General features: G+C 37.7%; 1 protein-coding gene across 1 annotated transcript in view; it reads left to right on the top strand.

Annotated features, from left to right (window-relative positions):
- The window catches only part of SLC12A1 (solute carrier family 12 member 1), a 49,698-nt gene extending 26,409 nt beyond the window's left edge, over positions 1–23,289 (top strand). The window contains exons 16-27 of the mRNA XM_067305216.1: positions 2,289–2,388; positions 2,475–2,586; positions 6,850–6,990; positions 8,843–8,949; positions 9,813–9,895; positions 12,664–12,807; positions 15,273–15,404; positions 15,637–15,748; positions 16,683–16,769; positions 19,328–19,463; positions 22,029–22,096; positions 23,154–23,289. Of these exons, the coding sequence (XP_067161317.1) occupies positions 2,289–2,388; positions 2,475–2,586; positions 6,850–6,990; positions 8,843–8,949; positions 9,813–9,895; positions 12,664–12,807; positions 15,273–15,404; positions 15,637–15,748; positions 16,683–16,769; positions 19,328–19,463; positions 22,029–22,096; positions 23,154–23,289 (1,358 nt within the window). The remainder of the gene's footprint in view (positions 1–2,288; positions 2,389–2,474; positions 2,587–6,849; positions 6,991–8,842; positions 8,950–9,812; positions 9,896–12,663; positions 12,808–15,272; positions 15,405–15,636; positions 15,749–16,682; positions 16,770–19,327; positions 19,464–22,028; positions 22,097–23,153) is intronic.
- Positions 23,290–24,328: the final 1,039 nt, after the last annotated feature.

Here is a 24,328-nt window from a genome sequence, read left to right as displayed (position 1 = left end):
ATTCCCACCACATCTTTATTACAGATTAATCTGGACTTTTACTTGGGTATCACCTGTAACTTTTTTCCACCTAAACATAAAGCCTTCCCTGAATTTTGGCATGCTCCTAGCTGTCTCATTTGGGGTGTTCACTCAGAATGGCAACCTGCTGCCTACTGTACAACAAAAATGCAAGCTAAATTACTTGTGAACTGATCATCCTCCAGCACCTCCCTACAATTTCTCAGTAAGCCAAGAAGAACAGGCACATTTTACTATTGGAAAGAATAGCTCAGAAGCTCAGCAAACCACAGGAGCTGTCCCTAGAAATCCCTATGAGCTGTCCTTAGAAATCTGTACCCTAATACAATACAGCACCAATATGAGACTTTGCAGTCTGGTTATTCATACCTGGGACAAAACTAACCGAGGTTGAGACTTCACTGCTAACCATCTCAGTTACTTCTGCAGTGGAAAGAAAACACAAACAGAAGAGAGGCAAACTCCCCAGCATAGGATGTGGTTTCATTACAGCTGGCCTGGGATAGCAGCACCTGCTCTGAGCCTCTGATTCTTCTCTATGTAAATTACAGCACTATTCTATGTCTTCCCTATTTCTGAGCTCTCACATGCACTGGGATATTCTGTGGCTCTCTCCCTGTTAACATTGCCAGTTGTAGGAGAATGTGCCTGTCTTTCAAAAGAAAGTTGTCAGAAGCTCATTTGAGGACTGTTAGCCTTTGCCTAGTATATTGTCAATGTCCTTATTGCAAAGTAGCAGCATAATGCCAGGTTAAATTCACTGAAGACGCTGTACGAAAGCTCTTTCCCACTCTCCAAAATAGTGACTTCTGTTCAGCACTTATTTACCAACAACTGAAGGCTAAACAAAAGTGTAATATTCTTTGGAAGGGACCCCTCCACAAAAAACTCCACTCCGTTGCACTGAGTAGCTCTGTATTCTGACATAACCAGACATGATCTGCATTCGCGTAGATCTCAAAGTAAAATGTGGAAAGCTGTTTCTTAGCTGTCTCCCTCCACCAAAAACCTGTACCATAGAGAAGAAAAGATAAATGTCAAAATTGTTTTTGGAGAGCAATTTTTGACTCATATAGTAGAATGATCAAATTCCACCGTATCAACACATGAGCTTTTTAAAATAAATCTGACTATCTAGATTTTTACATTAGGTATTTTCATAGCTAGATTAAACCCAAAATTAAGTTACCTGAGGTAGCTTAGGAACCAGACCTTGTTGGACTTTTACTGTCCAGAGAATGGTAGGTCTGAGTTTGCTGTAACCACAATGAACTGAGCTTCTCTGGGTTTAAAGAATATGCTTCTCCTTCCAGATTTACTGTAGGATTCTTCAGAGCAAGACTGACAGGCTACCTTCCAAAAGGCTTCTTGGGAACTATTCCAGTATGGTTTCTGCCCTCTTCAAGTCCTGAAAGTGCACTATTGACTACTCTTGCTGTTATGGGGAACTAATGGTTCCCTTCTTCCAATTGGGTGGACATAGGCATTTTTTGCCTCATTTTATTTCCCAAAATCTTGTATGCATTAAAAATGTAATGGCAAAACCCAGTCTATAGGATACAGAACTGCCCCTTGGAAGCTACCTTTAATACCAGTTCTATTATGGACTGAATATCTCTGAGTTTATATTAAAGTGAGATCTGTATGAGAGGTTAGCATAAGCAGTAAGAATGATATAAACACATTTTAACATTGCACAGGAATTCTTCTACAAAAGGTGTTCTTTGCCTCAAAAATGTTAGTCCTCTGAAGTGAAGGGACTGGCACAGTAAGGATTCAACAGCCAAACTAACTAACGGGAAGCTGACCTGAATGCCCTAGTTGGGCATGTACTTTAATGTCAAATATCTTATTAAAAAAAAAGTATTATTCCATTCACTGGCACTAGCAATGTTCCTTCCTAATGGTTTAATTTGAACTTGCTGAAGTTCCACACCAAATGCAGTACTCAGGCTGTTTTGTACGTGGGAGAAGGGTACAAAGGTAATGAAACAGAGAGGAAAACACTCCTTAAGCAGAGGAAGCATATTCCCTATGCTTTTTATATAAAGAATGAGACAGGATTTATTTGTATGTTTGTGTTTGCATTACACAAACCAAACATATTCTATTCTTATGAAGCATGAAGAACAATAGATCTGCATCTATGAAGCATGAGAGAATATACTGTGCTTTGGCTCATAGGTAACTTGATTGCTGACCTTTGTAATAGAACCTAAGGAAAAGCCTGTGGTTTAATGTGCATTATTTATCTTTATTATATGCAGAAGTAAATTGGGGCTCTTCTGCACAGGCTCTTTACTATATTAATGCCTTAGACAGTGCTCTGGCATTAACTGCGGTGGAAGATCATGTGAAAAACTTCAGGTAAGATTTCCAGTGAACAATAGAATGGCTTATTCAGAATAAAAATATTATCCAATTAAATGTAACCTCCTTTTTCCTCCTAACAGACCCCAGTGCATAGTATTAACAGGAGCTCCCATGATCAGACCTGCTCTGCTAGACATCACACACACTTTCACAAAGAATAATGGACTCTGCATCTGTTGTGAAGTGTATATGGTAAGGTCAACTCATATAAACCTAAAAACTCAGCACCAGTGGGTGCTGCAGATCTCCATTATACATTCCACTCTTACCTGGCACACTATGTCCCCATTGATGCTGACTGGCTTCTGTGCAGACCATGAAAGAGATTTGCACTAAGAATGAATTTTGTCATAAGTCTTGACAAGAAAGCTAGCAGCTGATTCACAGCCTGCTGGTAAGAGCCTCATTGAGACGCATTTCAGAGTTCATAGTAGATGGACCAACAAATGATAAAAATTTGAAAAAATAAAGCATTACAAGGGAAGATTTAAAAAAAATGGACACAGTAAGGCTGAAAAAAATGAGGGAGGCAGAGTACTTCCAAGAGTACAGCACAAGAGTCAAATTACCTAAGCTCTATTTCCAGTTTTGTCACTGATTTGCAGTGTTGGGGCTGGCAAATATTTCAGATGTGTGTGCAGTGGTTTCCCCAAAATCACAGCAATGCTTATTTTGAGGATAAGACATGCTCTTCTGAGATCTTCTAAAGAGAGGAGCAAAATGTATTTTTAGTTATAAATACACAGGAAATAATGTGCTTTAAAGGATGAAGAGACAGTCTTTCATAAGGACAGAGCAAAAACAGATGAGTTTGTAGTGTAGAGGAAAAAATGTAGTTTAAATATTACAACAACCTTTTAATTTTCAGAGGGGGAAAAAAAGGGCTCATGTCACCAAAAGGGGCTGCAGAATCTAACTAATAGAGTCAGTCCAGTCAGGATAATGCACTCCTCTACATGAGCATAGGAATAATTCATTTGCTGCTGCCACGTTGCAGAAAGGGAGTATAGGAGATCTACATGTGATCCCTTCCAAATCAAATGAATCTAAAAAGAGTGAATGGCTCTAATCCTCTCTACTGCAATTAATAGGAGCTTTGCCATTGCATTCAGTAAGCACAGAATCAATCCCTACCAGATCCTGAGACTAGGCACCTTCATAAAGTTAATTTCAGCAAGTTTTCTGAATTATTAGGCATGTTTCTCTAATATTACCACTTTCATTTAGTGTTTGAGATTTAATTTCAGTCTATAAAAGCCTAAATCCATTGTGCTACTGTAAACATTTTTGTTGGGTTTTTTTATTATTATTATTTCTCCAGCAGTTTAAGCTAAATTTAATTTAGTTGGTAATAAAAGTGCAACAAAATGAACCTTTGTGATTTCTAAAACTGTGGCAACAAGCTGATGATAAAATGGTTATGTGTGGTCAGTAGAAATGTCACAATGTCAACAGAGGGCACTTATAACTAGTTTGCTGTCACAGTACAAGCTGGTGAGCTTATGCACATAAGCTTCTGTACAAAGAGAGCCATGACTAAGAACCCAGGCATCATGTTGAAGAACAGCCTACAATGTATGTCATAACAAATACAGCAATACTACTTAGCCATAAATGTAACATCCAACATATTTTGCCTCAAAGGCTGAAAAATCACAAGCTATGTGCAAAGTTTTGGGACCAGAAGTCTTTGTGCCAAAGAGAGCATCTTCCATTTCCTTTTCCCAAAGGGGAGCAAGAAACTTTCTGGGAATGTGGTGATGGATAGTTCAGAGATGGGAAATAAATTTGCCAACTGAACATAGAGATGGTTTAAAGCTGTATGTCTCTAAGGCTTTTGTCGCATGTTGGCTTGAGCAGTCTGAGTTACCAGCGAGAAGGGCAAATCTGCTTTTACTCCCTGCCTTCACATAAAATATTTTTTGCAAGGCTAGTTTTCATCCAGTCTGCAAATTCACTGGACTCATTGCACAACTGCACAAACTTTAACTTGATTACAAAAGGACGAGTAGGGAAGTATGGCTAGGTGAATCACCTTACACAGTGCAAGCCAACTGTGAAACTCTATCCTTAGACTCTCCTTGGAGAGAAGAGAAGAAGGATTAGACTCTTTTGTTTTTTTTTAACAGGACATACCCACAAAGAAACTTCAACCTTATTGTTCAGCTTATTATTCCCAAGTCTTCACACTACTCTTCCAACTATCAGGATCAAACTCTTCTTAAGTTAAACCCATTAAATCCAAGCAAACACCAGTGAATTTACTATCACCCCAAAATGCAGCATGATCACAGTAAAGAAAGATCATGCAGATTCTCGCATCCTTTTTCTTGTACTCCCCAGCCAAATGGCCATAAGGAGGCAAGAAACATATGTAAGGGACAATGCCTGGGACAGCATCAACCCAGCCTACTTTTGATCAGATCAAAACTCATTAATTTTTTAAAATTATAATAAAAATGTGCAAATAAAAGCATGACATGTAAAATCTGCCACATGATTTCACAGCTTCTTTCTCAATGCTATTTTCTGTTTTTTAGCTGGAACTAGCTGGAAATTTTATTTAAGGCCTTTTCCATCAGCCAATGCTAATTTACTGAAACTAAATATATTGTAGCTTTTTCTTTGTCTATATAAATGTATAGTGCATCCCATTTTCTTCCAGAAAGGCAAAGAAAGTTTCAGTAAGGCTGAAAAGTTCTGAGAGAAGGACATTTTGGTTTTACATTGAAAATCATCTTTTAGAAATTGATTTTGAATTAAGCGATCCCTCCTATACATTTCATTTTGGAGAGAATTTCTTTCAGTTTGGGTTTTTACAATGTTCTTGAAAAGAAAATAAATTTTGAACTTACACTATTTGCTATGGAAAAAACCTAACTCTCCTTCAGCTCTGTTTTAACCAGTTTCTTAGCTTAGCAGAAGCTACTATATACTAACTTCAAAAGTGAAAGCTCTTAAGTATGAATTTTGAAATACAATCTCCTGAGCACGAGTCCAGCAAGCCTTCCTGATTTTATATTGTATGAAATGTTTACTGATTCCTCTAGTTATCTATTCCTTTGGAACCAAAACAACCGCTTGCCAGCATCCTCAAAAACACCAGGAAAAAAAGAAAGAAAAGGAGAGAGCAAACAAAGGAATGACTTCTGCATGAAATGAAACTTTGCAGCAAACTAAACCACTTGCTTATAACAAACCAGACTGGTACCACTTGTATAGCCAGACACACAGAAACTTACTTGTTGGACTCCAAGTGTGGCCAAGCCAACTGCCTCCTCCTGGCACATCCAGTCTCTGATGCTGTTGGACATGCTCCCGGGGCTTACACTTCTGTCTTCTACTCTTCCTTGGAAAGCGAAGACTACCTGTCCAGCCCAGTACCACTCTAGAAACAGGGTCCAAGACCTCCTAAGTGCCCCTCTCTGAGATTCATCTTGGCTGCAGAAGATCTGGACTTCTAATTCTGCTTCATAAAAGACAATGTGAAAGGAAATAAACCAGGCTTAGCAAACCTTAACCTCATAAATTTAGGAGCATGGATCTTTGAAATCAATTAAATTCCAGGTGCATGCTCCCCAGATTTATCTCAATCTTTCTAAAGGCTCGGCTTGCAGCCTTCATGTCTTCTTACTAATAGCTTTTCAACAACATGTCCAGCACATACATTTCCAGGGCAGGCCAGCTGCCTAGAAAGGAATTCAGTATGATTACTTTCAGTGAGTTTGGTGTGTTTAACATGTGTCTAAACTCCATTTTGTCCCAATGAGGTCATTTACTGCTTTGTCAGAGAAGCACATATATCTGCTGAATGTGAATTTTCAAAATGCTAATAGGCATCAGCATTAGACCATATTTGTAGTAACTAGTGATGTCCCCCAGGGCAGATCTTTTGGGGACCCACTGCCAACCCGTTCCCCACTACAAAGTAAATGTATCATCTGTCTTGTGTCTTGGATATACAGATGATGGATTTTGTCTAATTAAATTGTCAGATGACCACTGGAAAGACCTAGTGACAAAAGCATTTGCATCTCTAATTGCATGGCAACAACCCTTTTTTCTTATTACTAGTAGATAGTAGCTTAATGATGTATATTTAGACCTGCTGAGCCTTACTTATGTAGTCAAGTCAGGGAGGGAGTTTATTCACTCTGAGGTGCTTCATCATACCTTAGATATTTTTCTAAGATGTTACAATCCGGAGTAGTCCTTCTTTCTGTCAGAATCACTATATTTAAGTAGCATTAACAGCCTCAGCCCTCTCGAACAGAATGTGAATTATGTTAGCAGCACGGTTCTTTTCAAAGGGTTGAATCTCTGTGGACTCTTTTTGGAAATGTATTTTTCTGACTCTCTCCCTTCGCTCCCACAGCAGACAAGGTAACTCCTTCAAAATCACTGAGTGATGTATAATACAAAGCCTTCTTAAAAATATTTTACTGTATCATGCAGGGACCACGCAAGCTGTGTGTTAAGGAGATGAACAGTGGCATGGCAAAAAAGCAGGCCTGGCTTACAAAGAACAAAAGAAAAGCCTTTTATGCAGCAGTGGCAGCTGACAGCTTCAGAGATGGAGTCAAAAGTCTCCTTCAAGTAAGCTTTTTGTTTACAGAACACATAGAAGAGTGTTACATCAAAGAATCCCTCTATGTAAAGCATTATTGTTTACTTGTTAAGTAGTCCTACGTATAAATGGAAAATGTTACAAATAGAGAGGGGCATCCTGTGGGTACATATATTTATATTACAGGTTATTTCATAAACAGATCTGGTTCTACAGAATTATCAAACAAGGCAGACTGATTCTCTCCTAAATGAACAAGAGCCTATTATATAAAGAGAGGCACCTATAGGGCAACACATGAATGTCTGTGCAGCCAATATTTGGTACACTTCAAATTAAATCTATTGCTTGATATTAAATAGTTGAGAATAATTTTGCATTCATTGAAAACTGAAAATGTGTAATAAGCCTATGTTTTTGCAGAGGGAAGGCCATCTAAATAAACAAATGTCAGCAGTATTTTTCTATTTCTCTAAAGATACAGCAGATCATTTCCAACAGTCCATTTAAAATGGCCTTAATGAAGGTCACACAGAGGCACTGTTTTCATATTTCCCATTTCCCTCTCTCACACATACATGAATACTTAAATGCACACGTGCTGAGGCAAAATATGGAGAAAACTCCCATCCTTTGCACAAAATACACTGTTGAAAAGACATTAGTGCAAGCTGAGATAGTAGAGAATCAGCTAAAACACTCTGGGTAATAGTCACCTACTGGTAGCATACCAGCGCTCTTAGTATGCTGGCTGAACGGACAGTACAATTGAGCAAGATGAAATATTAAAAAAGATCCCTTTGTTTTATCGAAGCCTGACATGGATACTTCACCTTGGGTTTATGCATTGTCTCAGTAGGAGTTCCTTCTGATGTTTTTGAGAACTATTATAGTTTGATGATCTCTTCTTTTCCATTACTACTTAAACACTATCACTGGACCACAAATAGTTCCCTTCCAGCAGATGAGAGGATAATCATCACCATAATACCCTAAAAACATTTATATTGTTTTGCAAAACAGCTATTCATTTCAATATATACAGTGTGGGTGTATCAGCCCTACTAGGAAAAAATAAATAAAACAAGATTCCAATAGTTCTTATCCATTTTTTCTTTGCTAGTAGTAAAAATCAGCAAATTGTGTAATAACTTGACAAGACTTGTGGGTCTCCTCCCCATGATTCCTAATACATTGAATATTAAGGTTTCTATGAAAATTAGGTTTGATGAATTCAAATCTGATAACCCTTACTGTTTAGTTAAAGTTTTAGCATCCACACCCAGTTTTGGATGCAATCGAACATCCTGACAAATGATTTATTCTTTCTAAGTGTTATAAACTAATTTATCTTTAAAGTATGCTCAGCTAGTTTTGGATAATCTTTTGGAAAGAATACAACAAATAGAACAATAACCATTTCTAAAGTAAAGGCAAAAAAGTTATTCTTAAGAGGGTATCCATTCCTCATTCTCCGCCTATCTGTTTTAAGAGACTTCAGACACAGTTTGTCTATTGAATATTCCAAATCCGATAAAAGCTTTAAGTTATTATGTTAGTATAAGCATACAAACGACGCTTGAATTCTCTCTTGATTCCAAGTTATTGAGCCATTTTAATATGAGCATGTCAGAAGAAATGCAAATGAATGCTAATTTAGCAAAACTACATTTCTGTCATCTAAAAATCATTTATAGTTGGGATGATTTAGAGCTAATCTTTCCACTTTCTGCTTGGGTATGAGCATGAAGGACATTCATGAAACACAATCTCATTGTAAGTGTCTCCAGAACATTACTTCGGTTATCTTTTGCCATTATTTCTCATTTACAGTAAGACCATGTGTGTGTACCTGATCAAGCAGTGTTTTAATATTGTTAGGCCTCCGGCTTGGGCAGAATGAAACCAAATACCTTGGTGATTGGATTTAAGAAGGACTGGAGAAATGCTACAGCTATGCAAGTTGAGAACTATGTGGGCGTTATACAGTAAGTCACAGTTCAGCGTGATCTTTTTTACTCCCTTTAGACTAGATTATAGCATTTCCATACAGAATGTGATGTGTAGAAACTATGGAAGAAAACACCTAGAGATCTGGATTCACAAGTGCTAGCTCTGTAGCAGAAGTTTCTGCACATTAAAAAAGCCTCCTTGGCTTCACACACCTAGCAAGATGTGCTCAGCAAACATCTGGCACTGTCAGAGCTGAGGTGGCTTGACAATGCTACATAAAGAAGTTGCACTGCTGTCAGCAGTGCTTTTACAGAACTATATTTTCCCATTTTTTGCAGGCAGAAGCACAGAGAAAAACAACCCTAATGTACATACTTAGGGAATATGAGAACATCATGGAATTCTTCTTTTAAGCCAATAGGACAGAGGAAGAATCTTGCTTCAGATCTCATGTGTGCCTAAGGCTCAGCAGCTTTGTGGGTTGGGATTTAGCTAGAAAACAGTCATTTAGAAACAGGCTTCTCACAAATTCTTGCTGAAAATTTGACTGCAAAGCTGCAGCAAGTTAAAGAAGAACAAACCCACCCCAGCTTTTTTATTTCCTCAGAGAATGTAGAAATAATTACCTAATGGCAACCTACTTCTTAAAGTGTTGTCATAGAAGGAAGATCCATTTCACTGATAGTCTATCTGTTCCCATGCCTAGTGGCACCTCTTTTTATAGCAAAAGAAAGTTGGTAGAACTTTGCTTAATCCTCCTATAACTTTACCCAGAGCAGCCCCATACATGGCAACAACACCTGCCAGTTAGCACTAACACTTTTATTGATCTTCTCAAGTCAGCTTTCATTAATAAAAGGGGTATCCTTTCATGTCTTTTTTTTTCCTCCCTTTCCAGTGATGCATTTGATTTTGAGCTTGGCATGATTATCGTCAGAATTAGCCAAGGATTTGATATATCTCAAGTCCTCCAGGTTCAAGGTATGTAGTGACCAACTAATGGAATTCCATCTAATATCCATACTGGTTGCATGCTTAGTTAACAAACTGTTTTTCCATCCTTGTTTCCAAACACATCAATTTAGCTAAGTCTTCCTTAGAGATTCCATGATCAAGAAAATTAAGTGTAAAGTGTCCTGAAGCTAGAAGCCAATATGCAACTATTTTCTACAATTAATGAAAGGGATATCAAAAATTTCAGGTACCAGCTGAAAGGTATAAATGAGATACAACAGCAAAATGGCTAGCACAGACTACTTCCCTCTCAGGATAAGGAGGGCTCTGAATGACCTCTTAGAATCACAGGCTGGTATCTGGCACAGTTCCTAGACCTGTAACTTCTGCAAGAACTCATTGCTTCTGCCCTGTAAGTTTCAGCCCTGCCCAAAATCCTTGCTGAAGCAGGATGCCCACTGGCAGTGGCTGAAGGAGGCAGTGGCTGAAGGAGGCCAAACTTCACAGAGTAAGAGGCTCTGCACTCCTGCAAACTCAAGTCCCAAAGCACTTCCAGCACAGGCATGGGCTAAAGCAGTAAAATCATGCAGAGGCACAGTAATCAGTCACTCTGGAGCATGTTTCCTCCCTGTTTTTGGAATACCTTCCTCACTCCACCTACATGAGATCTCTTGGACAGGTGGGAATCAGGAAACTGCCACTCTGTACAACCTCTGTGGAATGCTGTGGCCCAGTAAGCTCCCACCTATGCAAAAATGTTGAAACCACAGAAAACGTGAGTTGTCTTTCTCATCTTTTTGTCCATTTTTCCTCAGATTAGCGGTGAGTATATTAGCAGGGAAGACAAAATCTTCCACCATACCATGACAGTTCAGGGAGATGTGCTATCCTGGTGAAAAGGTAGGGGGAAATTGTGCAGGTGACTGCATTTAAACAAAGGGCTTCCAAGATGTACATACAACCGTTGCCTTTGTTTTTCCTTTTCCCCTTTAGGACACAAGTGTCTTGCCACTTTCCCAGGGACCCTGGGAAGGAAATGACTCCACATAAAACTCCATCTGAACAATTCTCAAGATTTTCAGTAGGATAATTTTCCCACTTCCCATTAAGTTTGAGCACTTGATGAGACAGAGTCAACCTAAACCTGGAAATTACACCTAGTGTCCCATGTCCTCCCTTCCAGAGAGATTTTCTGTGTTATAAATGAATTGGATAAAATCTATAGACAAGGAACATAGGCAGTAATAAGAAAGAAGAATGGTGACTCTTTGCTGCCGCCTGCTGCAAATTTGCCTCCCAGTTGTCTCTGCAGCATCCCTGAGACACAGGCTGCTCTCAGGACTGTCAGGGAGAAAACCTGGAAAGAACATAACTGTCTTACTCAACTAATTAAAATCAAAATTAACTCCCCATTAAAGATGGATTACAGGATGGGGCAACCCCCCAAAGCAAATCATCTTTAAGGATTAAAAGGCTTCAGAAACTCCTTTAAAAAATAAGGGTAGCTGAATATTTATCTGGCAGACTCCCTGGTAGCTTGATTTGCATGGAGAGCTATAGTGCAATACTATAGGGATTTAAGAAAAAAATTCAAACTGATCTCTGCTTTTTTCTTCCCCCTGTTGGTACCTCAAGGAGAATTGCCTACCTCTTTGCATGCTATATAAGTCAGAAACTGTCTGAAATGGGGATTGTATCATTGTATTCTATTACCCTTGCTTAAGGGAGAAACAGAAATTTTAGTTTTGAATAGCTGTTAAGTTAGTGGCTATCATCACCTCTAATAATCAGAAGCACCTGGTTGTCAATCTGGATTCTAAGTAAAAGAAATGATAGCAATTGAGAGTGCCAACAGAGCTAACATATAGCAGATGAGTTTTGTTGGTTTTTTTTTTAAACACAATTTCCTAAATGAATTTGCCTCACTCTTAGTCCGTGTCTCACTCAAATAAAAATTTTCCTTTTGAATAAAGGTTTCAGCAGGCAAATGCCTATATCACACTAATTAGTACCTCACGATAATATATTCCATAACAATATATGCTACCTTTTTCTCAGAAGGCTAATATTGTCGAGATAGATTTGTTCATTTGTATTACTGAATTTACAGAATTGTTTAGCTAAATCTTATGCCTTTGCAGCAAATACTAAAAAAAAACACATTAAAACATACTAAAATATTTCAGCATAGAAACTGATCGTGTATTCAGTGTCCTTATATATTTCTGAGAATTTCGAAGTCCAAAGAGCAAGAAACAACCAAGAAAATCATGTCCCCTGTTCATAAATTAGGTCTGGTACACTGCCAATGGATGTCAAAGAGCAGACTTCACAAATTTCAAAGGCAGCAGTAGGGGCCCTGAGGAAAGGACTTGATACATCAGCTTCTCACTTTAGGAAAGCAGCTTTCCTAAAGTGTTTTCATACTCTTGAAAATAAAAAAAACAAAATTAAACAAGTAAAATCTGATGTAACTATAAAATACAGTAATTCTCCCACATCTGATCTGTCTGATTAAGAAAAGGGAAGTCCAAGGGCAGCTGACCAGCACTTTAGTACATGCCATTGCTGTGACAGACCGAGGCACCCTAAATTAGAGCTTTGAGAGATGAATTCAGCTTCCTGCTGCCTATCAGTTTGCTTTAAAAAGCACTTAAAAGTTTTTCTCCCAGCAGCTTTACATTGTGTACTAAGTGCCACAACAATAATTTCATCACCATTATTTCAATAAGTGATTTAGTTTAAAATAACAAGTGATGTGTCACCAGTTCCCTTACTTTCTTCCCAATATACAGAGGAATTAGAGAAGCTGGAGCAGGAGAGATTGGCACTAGAAGCTACCATTAAAGATAATGAATTTGAAGAAGGAAAACATGGTATCTGTGGATTCTTCAGAAAAGCCAGCAAGTTCAATATCTCAAAACACGAAACAAAAAAGGGTAAGTACTGAAATGAGAACTCTCTCCCCTGATCCTTCAATGCATCATACTTTCACTGATGTACAAACTGGACTTTGGCTCTAATGCCAAAGCACCAGAGCCGCCCAGAAGCCTCTGGAATAGGAGCTAACCCTGTGCATACCTGCCTTAGTTGACCATGACTTTGTAAGGCAGCATAGAGTGAGTGTCCTCTGCTGGTAGGAGGCTCTACCTGGTATGACAAAACTACTTCTTCTCATTTGCTAGATGAGGTTCACAATCCTGCTTATTCTGAAATCTATTTGTCAAAAATAGCATTTGGTTATTAATGTTAGATGGACACAGAAAAAGTCTGTTTTTGTTTTTTATAGGGCATTTTCCATTTTTAAACAGAGGCCTTTTTTCCCCTTTAAAATAAGAAATCAGGATGTATACACAACATTCAGGGAACAAGCAATCTCACTTTACTTAACATTCACACACAAAAACAGTATCCAGCTGGAAATCAGGTAAAAGTGGTAATACAGCTCTAGGTTCTAAGCATGATTTCATAAAAAAAATGCACAAATGAAAGTGGTAAAAGCACTAAAGTACACATACAGCATGCTGTAAAATAACACATAACCTAAACATATAGGTGATGGAATCAAAATTGTACATCCCATATAGTAAAATGACATAGAAGTATACACAGAATTAAAGGTCTTATTTCACAATTGCTAGGCTGTAATGATAATGACCCACCTGAAGCCGTGTTTGTACACAGACAAATATTTTCAGAATTTTCACCTGCAGAGACTATTACATCTAGCTGTGCATGCAACTCCCACAGGTATCAAGAAGATCTACAGACTAGAAACATAAATGTCATTATTCTTTACTTGGTAGACTTCAGATCATTTTTGCAGGTTTCAGTAGAATATATTTTTATAACAAATACAACAAAAATGTGCACCCCTGCTTCAACTACCCTTTTCAATTTAGTTCAGAAAGACATAAAGGAAATACATATTGCACACTTTGGCTCTATATATGAGATAGATTATATTAATAAATATCCCTGCCTCTCCATTTTGCTTATACATTCATCCTCCCCAGAGCTGTTGCATCGTCCAGCACGGACGCTAGAACTGCAGAGGACAGCCAATAACTGTTTCAGAACTATCTTGCCCACACTCTAGGAATACTGGAAAACTGAACAAAGCATTTTCAGAACCTAGTAGATCAGAGCAAAACCTCTAGAGAAGCCTGTCTGCTCCATTTTAAACACTGCTCTGACACTGTCCCTTTGAAATCATTGAAAGAAAAGCAGTAATAAAGCCACAGGCTTCAAAAGATGGAATGGAAGATGATACTGTCAGCACATACGCAAAAATGTCCATTTTAAAGCCAGCCAAGCAAATAGTAAGAAGCAAAGTATATTTTCAATTAACACAAAGACCCTCTCAAGCACAGGGCAGTTGCTATATATGCTTATGTTTTCTGTCATCTAGTCTCACCTCCACTTGTGTTCTCACTGTACCTCGTTAGCTTTGCCCTCCATAACTGCACATTTTAGGGACTTCTATATTTTGCAATAGATAGATAAGCTTGTAAAGGACACAAACTTAAATTGCCATTTACTTCTAAAATCTATCAGACATTTCCTAACTGTTTTCTTATGTTTCAGTGAATTTTAGGTTAGTTAATAAGATCCAGAGAATAGATAATGAGATAACGCTTTTAAAGATATTACAATTTAATGACACAGTATTACACAAGCTCAGGAGCTTTGGTTCCCATTGAAATTGTGTGTACTGGTATACTAAAAGTCCACAGTATCTGTGCAGTAAGTTTTTGCAGATTTAGCATATAGAAAATATGTCAGAAACAAGTCAGGCCCTGCACCTTCAATATCTTGTTTAAAAGTATATCCAAAATAGTGGCCTTAAAGCAAACATTTACACACCTGCTGAATTTTAAACATGATGGTCAAATGAAAGAAAGCAGATGCATGTGATAGCAATCAAAGAGGTCTTTTCCTAGTTCTTCATGGGGATTCAGGTGACACACAAAATACCATGACACATTTCTGGGAGATGTTTTCTTGTTGTTTATGAAGGTATCAGCCAATTTGATTCCTGTAAGTAAATTTAACCATATATAGAACTGTTCACAGATTTAAGGTTTCAATTAGTTCAATACAATTAACAATGGCGAATATCATACAAACATGCTGGGTTATGAAAATTATCCATTGTTTTTGAATGTTATACAGGTAAACTCATAAACACATTGTTCATAATTAAGAGGCAAACTATAGTAAGAGTAGACGAAATTTCACTTATCTTTACTCCATTATTTTGTACCAAGGAATGTAATTCCCCCCCCCCCCCCAAATGAGTGAACAGGAGATTGGGGGGAATTCTCCTAAAGCTTTATTCTCCACCTGTCTCCCTGTTGCTTCACTTTTCAGTGACCCTTCACATTTTTCTTTCTCATTGCAGAGAGCACCATTAGCACAATACAGTCAATGCATGTGGGTGAATTCAATCAGAAGCTGCTAGAAGCCAGCATTCAATTTAAGAAGAAGCAAGGAAAAGGTACAATTGATGTTTGGTGGCTGTTTGATGATGGAGGTAAGGAAATCAAGTACAGAGAGATTTCTGTGTTACCAAACACAAAAATGTACTTGGGAACATGTACAAAACTGTTGGCATTTAGATTACGTAGTTACCTTTCTGTCTGGCTTAAATATTTTAAGATAAACTTACGTCCAACACTGTCAATGTGAAGGATGGAGTTTTTTGTTTTGTTTTTACCATACAACGCACTAATTTGATCTCCCCACAATTTTGTATATTCTTCCAGGTCTAACAATCCTAATTCCTTACATTCTAACTATCAGGAAGAAGTGGAAAAGTTGCAAATTAAGGATCTTTACTGGAGGAAAAGTCAATAGGATTGAAGAAGAAAAACTGGTGTAAATATAACTATTTTCACTCACTGTTTAAAGAGTTTGAATTGTTGCTGAATGTAAGGCATGTATAGCAGAAAGCTGGGAATTCTCAGCTTGTTGCACTGTGGTCAGTATGAAGAAAAAAAGATGTACTTCATCTAAAGGTGCTGAACTCATGGCATGGCCCTCAAGGATCAGTGTAAATGGTGATTAGCACAGGAAGTTCGTATTCAACAAATTTTCTCATTAACAGCTCACATTACCTTTTCTCCGAGAAGAATGCTCTGCAGTCTTTAATGAAAATATCATTAGTTTTATGGGATTTACACAAGACTGTCTAGTTAGCAGTAAGTAAAACTGCATGTGAAGCTTCTCAGATGCACATACCATAGACTGATAGCCCATATAAACGTGATTAACCTTGGTAAACTTTAAAGAACTTAAGACCAAGTTGATTTTACTTATCTTTTCTAAAAAAACTATATTTCTTAATCATTGTTTGCCTTCAAGCAAAACAAAGGCGCTACTATAAGCTCATTGTCATCATCACTATACATAGGACCTTTTCTTCCAAAGCACTTTACACATTAGAGGCATAGTCATTTCACCACCTGTGGAAACACAGGCAGCTTGGAATGGAATTCAGGAACTGCTTAATTACACAGCAAGTTAAAAACAACATATCTAATTAAACGTCAGTGGAAAACAGCCAAGATGGATGCAAGGACAGGAATCAGAATTTAGCCAGTATCAACAGGATTACAACACGGTGCCTCACTGCAGCAATCATATCAATCTGGTTGTGTAATTGGAAACTGAAACACTAACTAGAGCATTTAAAGTAATTTGTCATATAGTTAATGACACAATTGCATTTGACATCTTAACTCATTTATGAGTGCTCTTTGATTCAAGGCACTCAAAAATATAGTGATGAAATGTTATCTCTTGTTTTCAGGATGGCTTCACTTCTAAGTAAATTCAGAATAAAATTTGCTGACATTAATATTGTTTGTGATATCAATATGAAGCCCAGCAAAGAGAGGTAAGAAACATTACCAAAATCCATTATTTAGCAGCAGCCTTTTATCAGGAGCTTGTTTCTTTTATGTTGATCATAAAAAATATCAAAGGATAATAATACAGTGATTTTATTGCTATTATTTTCCAAGAATTTAGAGCAGGGGAAAAAATGTTTTAAAAATCACAATTCAAAGGGTCAGAACTATAGGCAGCCTTTTTCTTTATGTTGTAATGATAAGACTTTTTATACAAAGACTAATTAGACATCATAGTTAGGAGTCACTAAATTTTATGGGCATCATTTTATGATGGCTTTTAATATTCATTTAGGTTGCAATAGTCTTCATTTCATCGTATTGTTCAGCCACAGCTCTTTCACAGCCCTGCTCTCTCAGCTGACTTGGTCTTTTGGGTTTTATCATGCCAGGCATTCAGAAACTTAACATTTTTCAGGCCGAACGCATGCATACTCCTCTTTCCCCTGAGGACAACATTATAGTACTCTCCCATCACTCAAATATAATGAAGGTTCAACTGCATATTTTTAAAAGTTAACTTATTTACAGAATAAATGCTCTTAGGCAATGGTGAAGAAGTTGGTAACACAGTATTCAGCTTCATCTCCAAGTGTATTAGATACTTTCAGATCCATGCCACCATTAAACATTTTGGTCTTCACAGCATATAAAAACAATCTGGCCTTCACAGTTTCCTCCTAATTTTTTTGGCTTGTATTTTGACACTTTAGATAATGATATCTGCCACACACATGGTACAGAAGGCCCTTGTTTCAAAATCTATTGTAGAGAAGCCCAGTGTGGCAGGCAAATGCACCTCCTCTCTTTTGCTAACATGAGTGAGGAAAGTTTCCTTATCTCCGGATTTCTGTTTCTGTGCAACATAGGCACTGCAGGTCATCCAAAGTCTTCAAGACTACCTGCTTTCAAAAGCACAGTTTTATAGAAATAGACTATTTCTTCTGCTTTATTTACAGAAAAGTATATAGTACTTTGATCAGGGAGCAACTGAATCCTAATGCAATTCACAGTATCGCTCTTGGTCTTAAAGATCCGCTGAAAATGTTCTCACTTTGCCATACACTCTTCTATCCCATCCCCTACTCCCCCCCATTCAATACCTGCAGATATTGGAGCCAAAGGGCTCCCCCCAGCCTTTCTTCTGCACACCGGTGCAGCCTTAGGCTACTCCCTCAATCCTACTGGGGCTCTATTCCCTTCCCTGTAACTTTGTAAAACCAGTAATAGATTCACTAGTGTTTCTACAATGCACAGGAGATTTTTAGCTAGGAGACACAATTTAAAACATATGAATATTTTATTACTAGATACCTACAAATAGCTAAAGTCCACTTTTTTTATTAGTCCACTTTTGATTCTTCAGTTAATATTTTGTTTTTAATTATACAAAGAGCTGTGCAGAATGATTTCTTCCTTTTTCTTCCCAGTACTAAGCAATTATTTTGCAATGCAACAAGCCGAAAGAAAAGCATGTGCATTAAAAATCAGAAGAGAGTCTGTATTTGGCATTAACATAAAAAGCAAATACATTTGCCACATCAGCACTGTCAGAACATAACAAGTGAATATTGTGACCAGACACTTGCTAGACCACTGTGTTTCTCTCCCAGCTGGCATCCATTTATTTCACGAAGGAGACTATCATTGTTTTACATATGGAAAAAGGCACTGAGGATGTGGAAAAGCTGTCAACTTAGCAATAGCAATGTAAAAGGCTGTATGTCACAGGCTTTAACCCTGCTCTTGACTTGCTGGCCATATAGCAAAGCCAGACCAGTGCCCAGGCCTCCCATTTCCCTTCACAGTGAGGCTTACCCACATGAAGAGTTAAAAGCAGCGCACATGCATTAACGCGAAGGAGAAGCCTTGAGGTCTCTGTGGCACGGTGGAAACCTCCAGTGAAGGGACAAGCAGGGAAGCATGGAAGGACAATAAGCTTTTCTGGATGGTGTCAGTCAAAGCTTTAAGAAACAACCCAAAATTTACAGAGAAAAATCTGTGGAAGAATTGAGAATGAACACTGATCTGAGCTTCAGCTAGGAAAAACAAACAAACAAAAAAACCCACAGCACTTCTCTCAACCCCTTGCTATGGGAGATATATTTTGCCTGTTTCTCCATTTCATTAAAACTGTAACAGTAAAACTGTATTGGTCGTCTTTGCTCGAGTTAACAATAAAACAATCTGAATAACAACTCAGTATTTATGAGTCGTCCCATATTCACTATTAATGTTAGTAACCAATATACTGCATTTTGGAGCTACTGTAGAACTCATTTCAGTATCTATGCTACAACCAGGAAAATGCAGCAAACTCCCCGCAACTACAACAGGCCAAATGCTGTCTTTATCCTCATATAACCTCAACATATTAAAGTGGCACAGACATAACTTAGGGCACAACACAGCTCAGAACAGTTAAAGATTTTGCATGTTTTTCAGTTACAGTTCTGTAGTCAACAGGGCCTGTCATGCACAGAATATCTATGAAATAGTAAATTAGTATCCTGCAGTAAGGCCTCCTTTGTAATTCCTGTTTCAGCTGGAAATTCTTTGAAGAGATGATTGAACCGTATCGCCTCCATGAAAGCTGCAAAGATATAACAACTGCTGAGAAATTAAAGCGAGAGACTCCATGGAAAATTACAGATGCAGAGCTGGAAGCATTCAAGGAGAAGGTAAAGCTTTGCCTACCTTTTTACACTCGTACCTTTTCTTACGACATAGACTAAATGTTTGAAGCAATTAGTAAGAAAACGCGAAATACCAGATACAGAATTAGAAACACGTGACATGTATGAACCTACCTTTGACATTCAGAAATTGGATTTTTACTGTAAACACTCCAGAGGTGTAGTACGATTGCATTACTCAGCACTGTGTAAGACCTCACTTGGAGCACTCTATAGGCATGTTTACATGGCATTTTCCAGACTGATAAGAACAAGCTCAGCCCACATTTGGAGTCAGCCAGATTAAAGCCAGCTCTAAACCAGAAGCCACAGAGTACTGTGCTGAGCTTGAGCTAGTAAGCTCTGCTCTGCTTTATTAAATTGCTTCGTTGTTTTAGAGCTTGAAACTTTTAAAAGGGCAGGGTAGACATATCCATCCATGCACCTCTGAACAATTTCTTATGCAATAATACGCACACTCTAGGAAAACACTAACAGATTGCTAAATGGAGCAAAATAATAGAGGATTTTAGCTGTAATGGCAAGCTCAAGAGTTTGGGTCTATATTTCAAGATAAAAATCTAATTTTGTTATCTAAAAGTGCAAGTGCAGTTCCAATATTCACTACTTTGGGAAATTTAGAGCAGAATCCAGACCCTATGACTGGCGCTCTGAATTTGTCCAAAGCAGAGATTTAACACAGATTCTTACTTCAAAGGCAGAGTTAAGTCTAAACCTACCTACAACGTAAAAGCTCCACCTGCAGTTCGGAGGCACTCTGAGGCTGATGTTGCCTGATCCACTTGGTGGACCTAGAGCCTAGGTTTCTCTTTAATTTTGTTGGAATGTACCTTTTCGGCAGAGCTGCGAAGGCTTCATCAGGCCAGTACTGACAGAATACTGAGAACCATTCCCACAGTGCCACCTGGAAGAGACAAGTTGTCCAGCAACTCACAGAGAATTAATCTAGAGATCTAATTTATAGTTCCTCTTGGATTAGCCTGAGTGGACTGAGAGTGTAGTTATCTCCACTTTATGGTGCTGGTAACCTCCTCAGCACAGCAAGGATTGTGAGTCAGAGCTCTGAGCTGCCAGAGGTCACAGCCTGCCATATTAACATAAGCTGAAATCAATGGTGATTTGAGATAACACACTGTACCACAGACTGCAGCAGCTGTGGAGCAGACTGACTGCTCACTGTATTACCCTTTCTATAGATTTGATAACCAACAGAAAGTTAGGGTGGACAGCTGAAGGCAGACAACTTTTAAAGCACTCTCAGCATAAATCATCAAAACCTGAGAATCAGAGCCCTTATAATATCCCAGCATAAAAGATGATGGGAATATACTCCCAGATATACACACCCATGTACAAAAACGGTGAGGATGCAACAGGAAAAAAAAAAATCATTAAGCTTGGTCTTGTCCACATCAACAACTGAAGCAGCGGGGGGAGGAAAACAAACAAAACAACACAACAGCAACAAAAACAAACTACATTGAAAGCAGTCAGCAATATGAAAATGCCAAGTCTTTCTAGAAAACGAGACCAGTGAAAAAAAGTTTCAATTACATGCCTGGAAAGGCATGTCCCCCATCTTCAGTGCTAAGTCATTTCTGGGAACTTTATGGACTACATGAGAATAGGTTTAAAATTCAGGAGAAAATACATGGCACCATCAGAGATAAAGGGTGATGTTATAGGGTGACTCTCTTGAGATAACTGAATAAATTAGGAAGATTCTTACTTATATAACACAGGGTTAAAATGAAAGCAAAATTTCTGTACAGAAGGAAAATTTAAGGTCTGACTGGGAAAGAGACAGCTTTTTACCTTCTCTGGGAAATGGACACAATCTGGTAGGCTCAGTTAAGATACACCTATCTCCCGTGCTGCAAACTGTATGTGACTCTGCCCTGATCTTTAGTTTTCTGTGACTTGTGTTACATTTTAAAAGCTTTGAGAGCCTGAGCATGACCATAATCTTGACTGAATCTCAAAGTAAGTCATTTATGCAAATCGTAAAAGTCCATACAAATATATTATACATAAAATAGCTAATTCTTTTACTCCATATTATACAGAGACCTCCCTGTCTTTTGATTAAGAGAAGAATTTTTGCTGGGTGGCAAGGTGGCTATTTACATACTGCTATATAGCCCTAGTGGCATGGCAGCTGGACACCAACAAATTAGATGAATTAATATATTAACTGCCATAAACAGACAGCACAGGAGCCTGCATGCAGCTCCCAAGCAGCTATACTCCACAGCCAAACAAACACTGAAAAAATCTGACCCAGATCTGGTCCTGTGCCAGTACAAAAAAATCTCTATTCCCAGGAAATCTTACACAGTTGTCAACAATTCTGGTCCCCAGGTAACAGTACTAAACAAGCAACATACCCTAGACAGCCTGCTATTTTGCAGTCTCTATCACTTTGGACCACAGAGCCATCCTGGCTTCCAGTGGTGCCAAAGCAACAGCAGAAAGTCGCGGGTTAAGGGGTAGTCTAAGGAGGACTAAGGGGCACTGATCTAACTGAATCTTTTTTTGGTTTAAAAACAGAGTTACCGCCAAGTCCGTTTGAATGAACTCTTACAAGAACATTCTAGGGCAGCTAACCTCATTGTCCTGTAAGTTATACAATTTTGATTTTAACTCAGAGAATAATCTACTGTGTGTAGGGATTTCTGGACTAGATCAGCAGAAAGCCTTGTGTTCAAGCTTGAGAGCAAAAATAACCTAATTTAAGCATCTTTTGAAGGACTTAAATCTGGACCGATGGTCCTCTGGGCTGTGCTGAATATGAACCTTACCTAATAGTTCCTTATAGCTTAAAGCAAAGCTCTACTCGTGAAAATGTATTGAAAACATCATTTACACATCCAGTGCTAAATTTTGAGTGTTACACTTGCTTACTCACCTGCCAAACCCACACATTTTCCTTTCATTTCCCCCAATTATTAAAAATTCAAAGTTAGAGAAAGGATTGTTTTTGTTTGCACATCATAAATCAAGTGGTTAGCCAAATGAACTTGAAACTATGTAAAATTGAATAAGGATGATGCAATCACATAAAGAAAAATCAGCCACCAAGAAACAAATAGAAAAACCCATTAAACCATTTTCAGAATCAATTTTTTGATAGAGCCACATTTCTCATACACAACTTGAATAAATCAGTATTTGTGTTGGAAAGATAAACCTCTTCAGCTCTATTAATTCAGTCTCCAAAAAGGAGATTATCACATAATGTTTATAGCAAATTGAGGCATACTGTAAAACTCTCATCCCACAGTAATTATACATGAGGAAATGAGCTGATGGACTAATTTTGCATGTGCTATATTTTTCTTCTCTGGTTTTTTATTGTATTATCCATGGGGTTTATGGTCCTGAACCTGAAAATGCTTCTTTACATATTTAAAGTTACTATCATAAGGACTCCACGTATTACAGTACAACTAATCATGTTAATGGCATTAGCCAGGTGACCAAGAGCTTGCAAGATTAAGGCCTAATGGTACCTTTGTGTTTTACAAGATTAATACAGTCATGTAGCCTGATCAAAAATATTCAGCCTGGCATACAAACAGTTGGTGTTTTCTACTTAATGTTTAGTGAGATGCATGTTATCAGGCTACCACTGTCTTTATAATAGTAATTTTATTTTTCTTTCTATCGGAACAGGAGTCTCCCAGTGGCAAGAAAAGGAGTAGTGTCTGATCACCTCTATATGGCTTGGCTAGAAATTCTCTCAAAGAACCTCCCTCCAGTCTTAATGGTTAGGGGCAACCACAAAAATGTTCTGACTTTCTATTCGTAGTGAAACTTATGTGCCTAGAATAGCCCATGCTTGATTTCAACACATGCATTTTTAATGGCAGTGCTTTATTAAAGACATACTTATTTAAAACAGATCTAGAATTTGACCTGTTAACAGAAAATTTTTCAAAAATCCAAGACAGAACACAGTGGGGAGTTAGACAAGAAAATGTGACTGGTCCCTACCAGTTTTACACTCCAGTATAGGCAAAAGAAGGAAAATCTACCTATGTATCACAAGCCTGCCAACATTTTAAAAACACAGACAAGAAACCACACTCATTTTATACAATCTAAAATCCTTTTGATATTTATCCTAGAAAGCCAAAAGTAACAGCTACAATACAAAAAGCATTAAACCTATAAATAAATATTTCTTTCATACTGCATTGTCATAGTTGCTAATAGACACAGAAGAGGATTGAGATACAATGCACTGACTTGGGAGACAGAAAAAAACCTGCATGGTATCTATCAAGTCAAACCATAAATATAATACAAGTAGAATACTTGCAGTGCTGTTAATTATAGCAATGCCAAATTACTACCTATGCCAAAAGCACATGCTTTTACCAAAACCGTTTTCCTAATTTATGTTAATTCAAATGCTTTCTAATCTGACAAACAGAAAAGTTATGTATACAAAAATAAGCATTCTATATAACAAGAGTTGATAATGAATTTTCAAGCTCTGATATGGAGTGGAATTAAATGTATGACTGCAATAATTAAAGGCGATAAGTAAATTTCAAGGAGGAATTAGTGAAATACTAAATATTCTGACAATTTTTGCTATGAATGTTGTATGCTAATATAACCTGAGATTACAAATTAGGGATTGTATATACAGTGATTTACATAAGTGATTACAAAACATAATAAACTTGATGTTTAGTCAAGTTGAATGCCTAATTTTTTTTCTGATTTATATAGAATATTTCTCTTATTTTTAGACTAATATTTGTTATACACTAATTTGAAATAAAGGAAATCCACTAAGATGTGCAGAATAGAAAATAGAAAAATTGCAATATTATAGT

This window comes from Apteryx mantelli, chromosome 15 (genome assembly GCF_036417845.1).
Source record: "Apteryx mantelli isolate bAptMan1 chromosome 15, bAptMan1.hap1, whole genome shotgun sequence".
Lineage (NCBI taxonomy): Eukaryota > Metazoa > Chordata > Aves > Apterygiformes > Apterygidae > Apteryx > Apteryx mantelli.
Note: the sequence above shows the minus strand (reverse complement) of the source record. Positions and strands in the feature narration are given on the sequence as shown.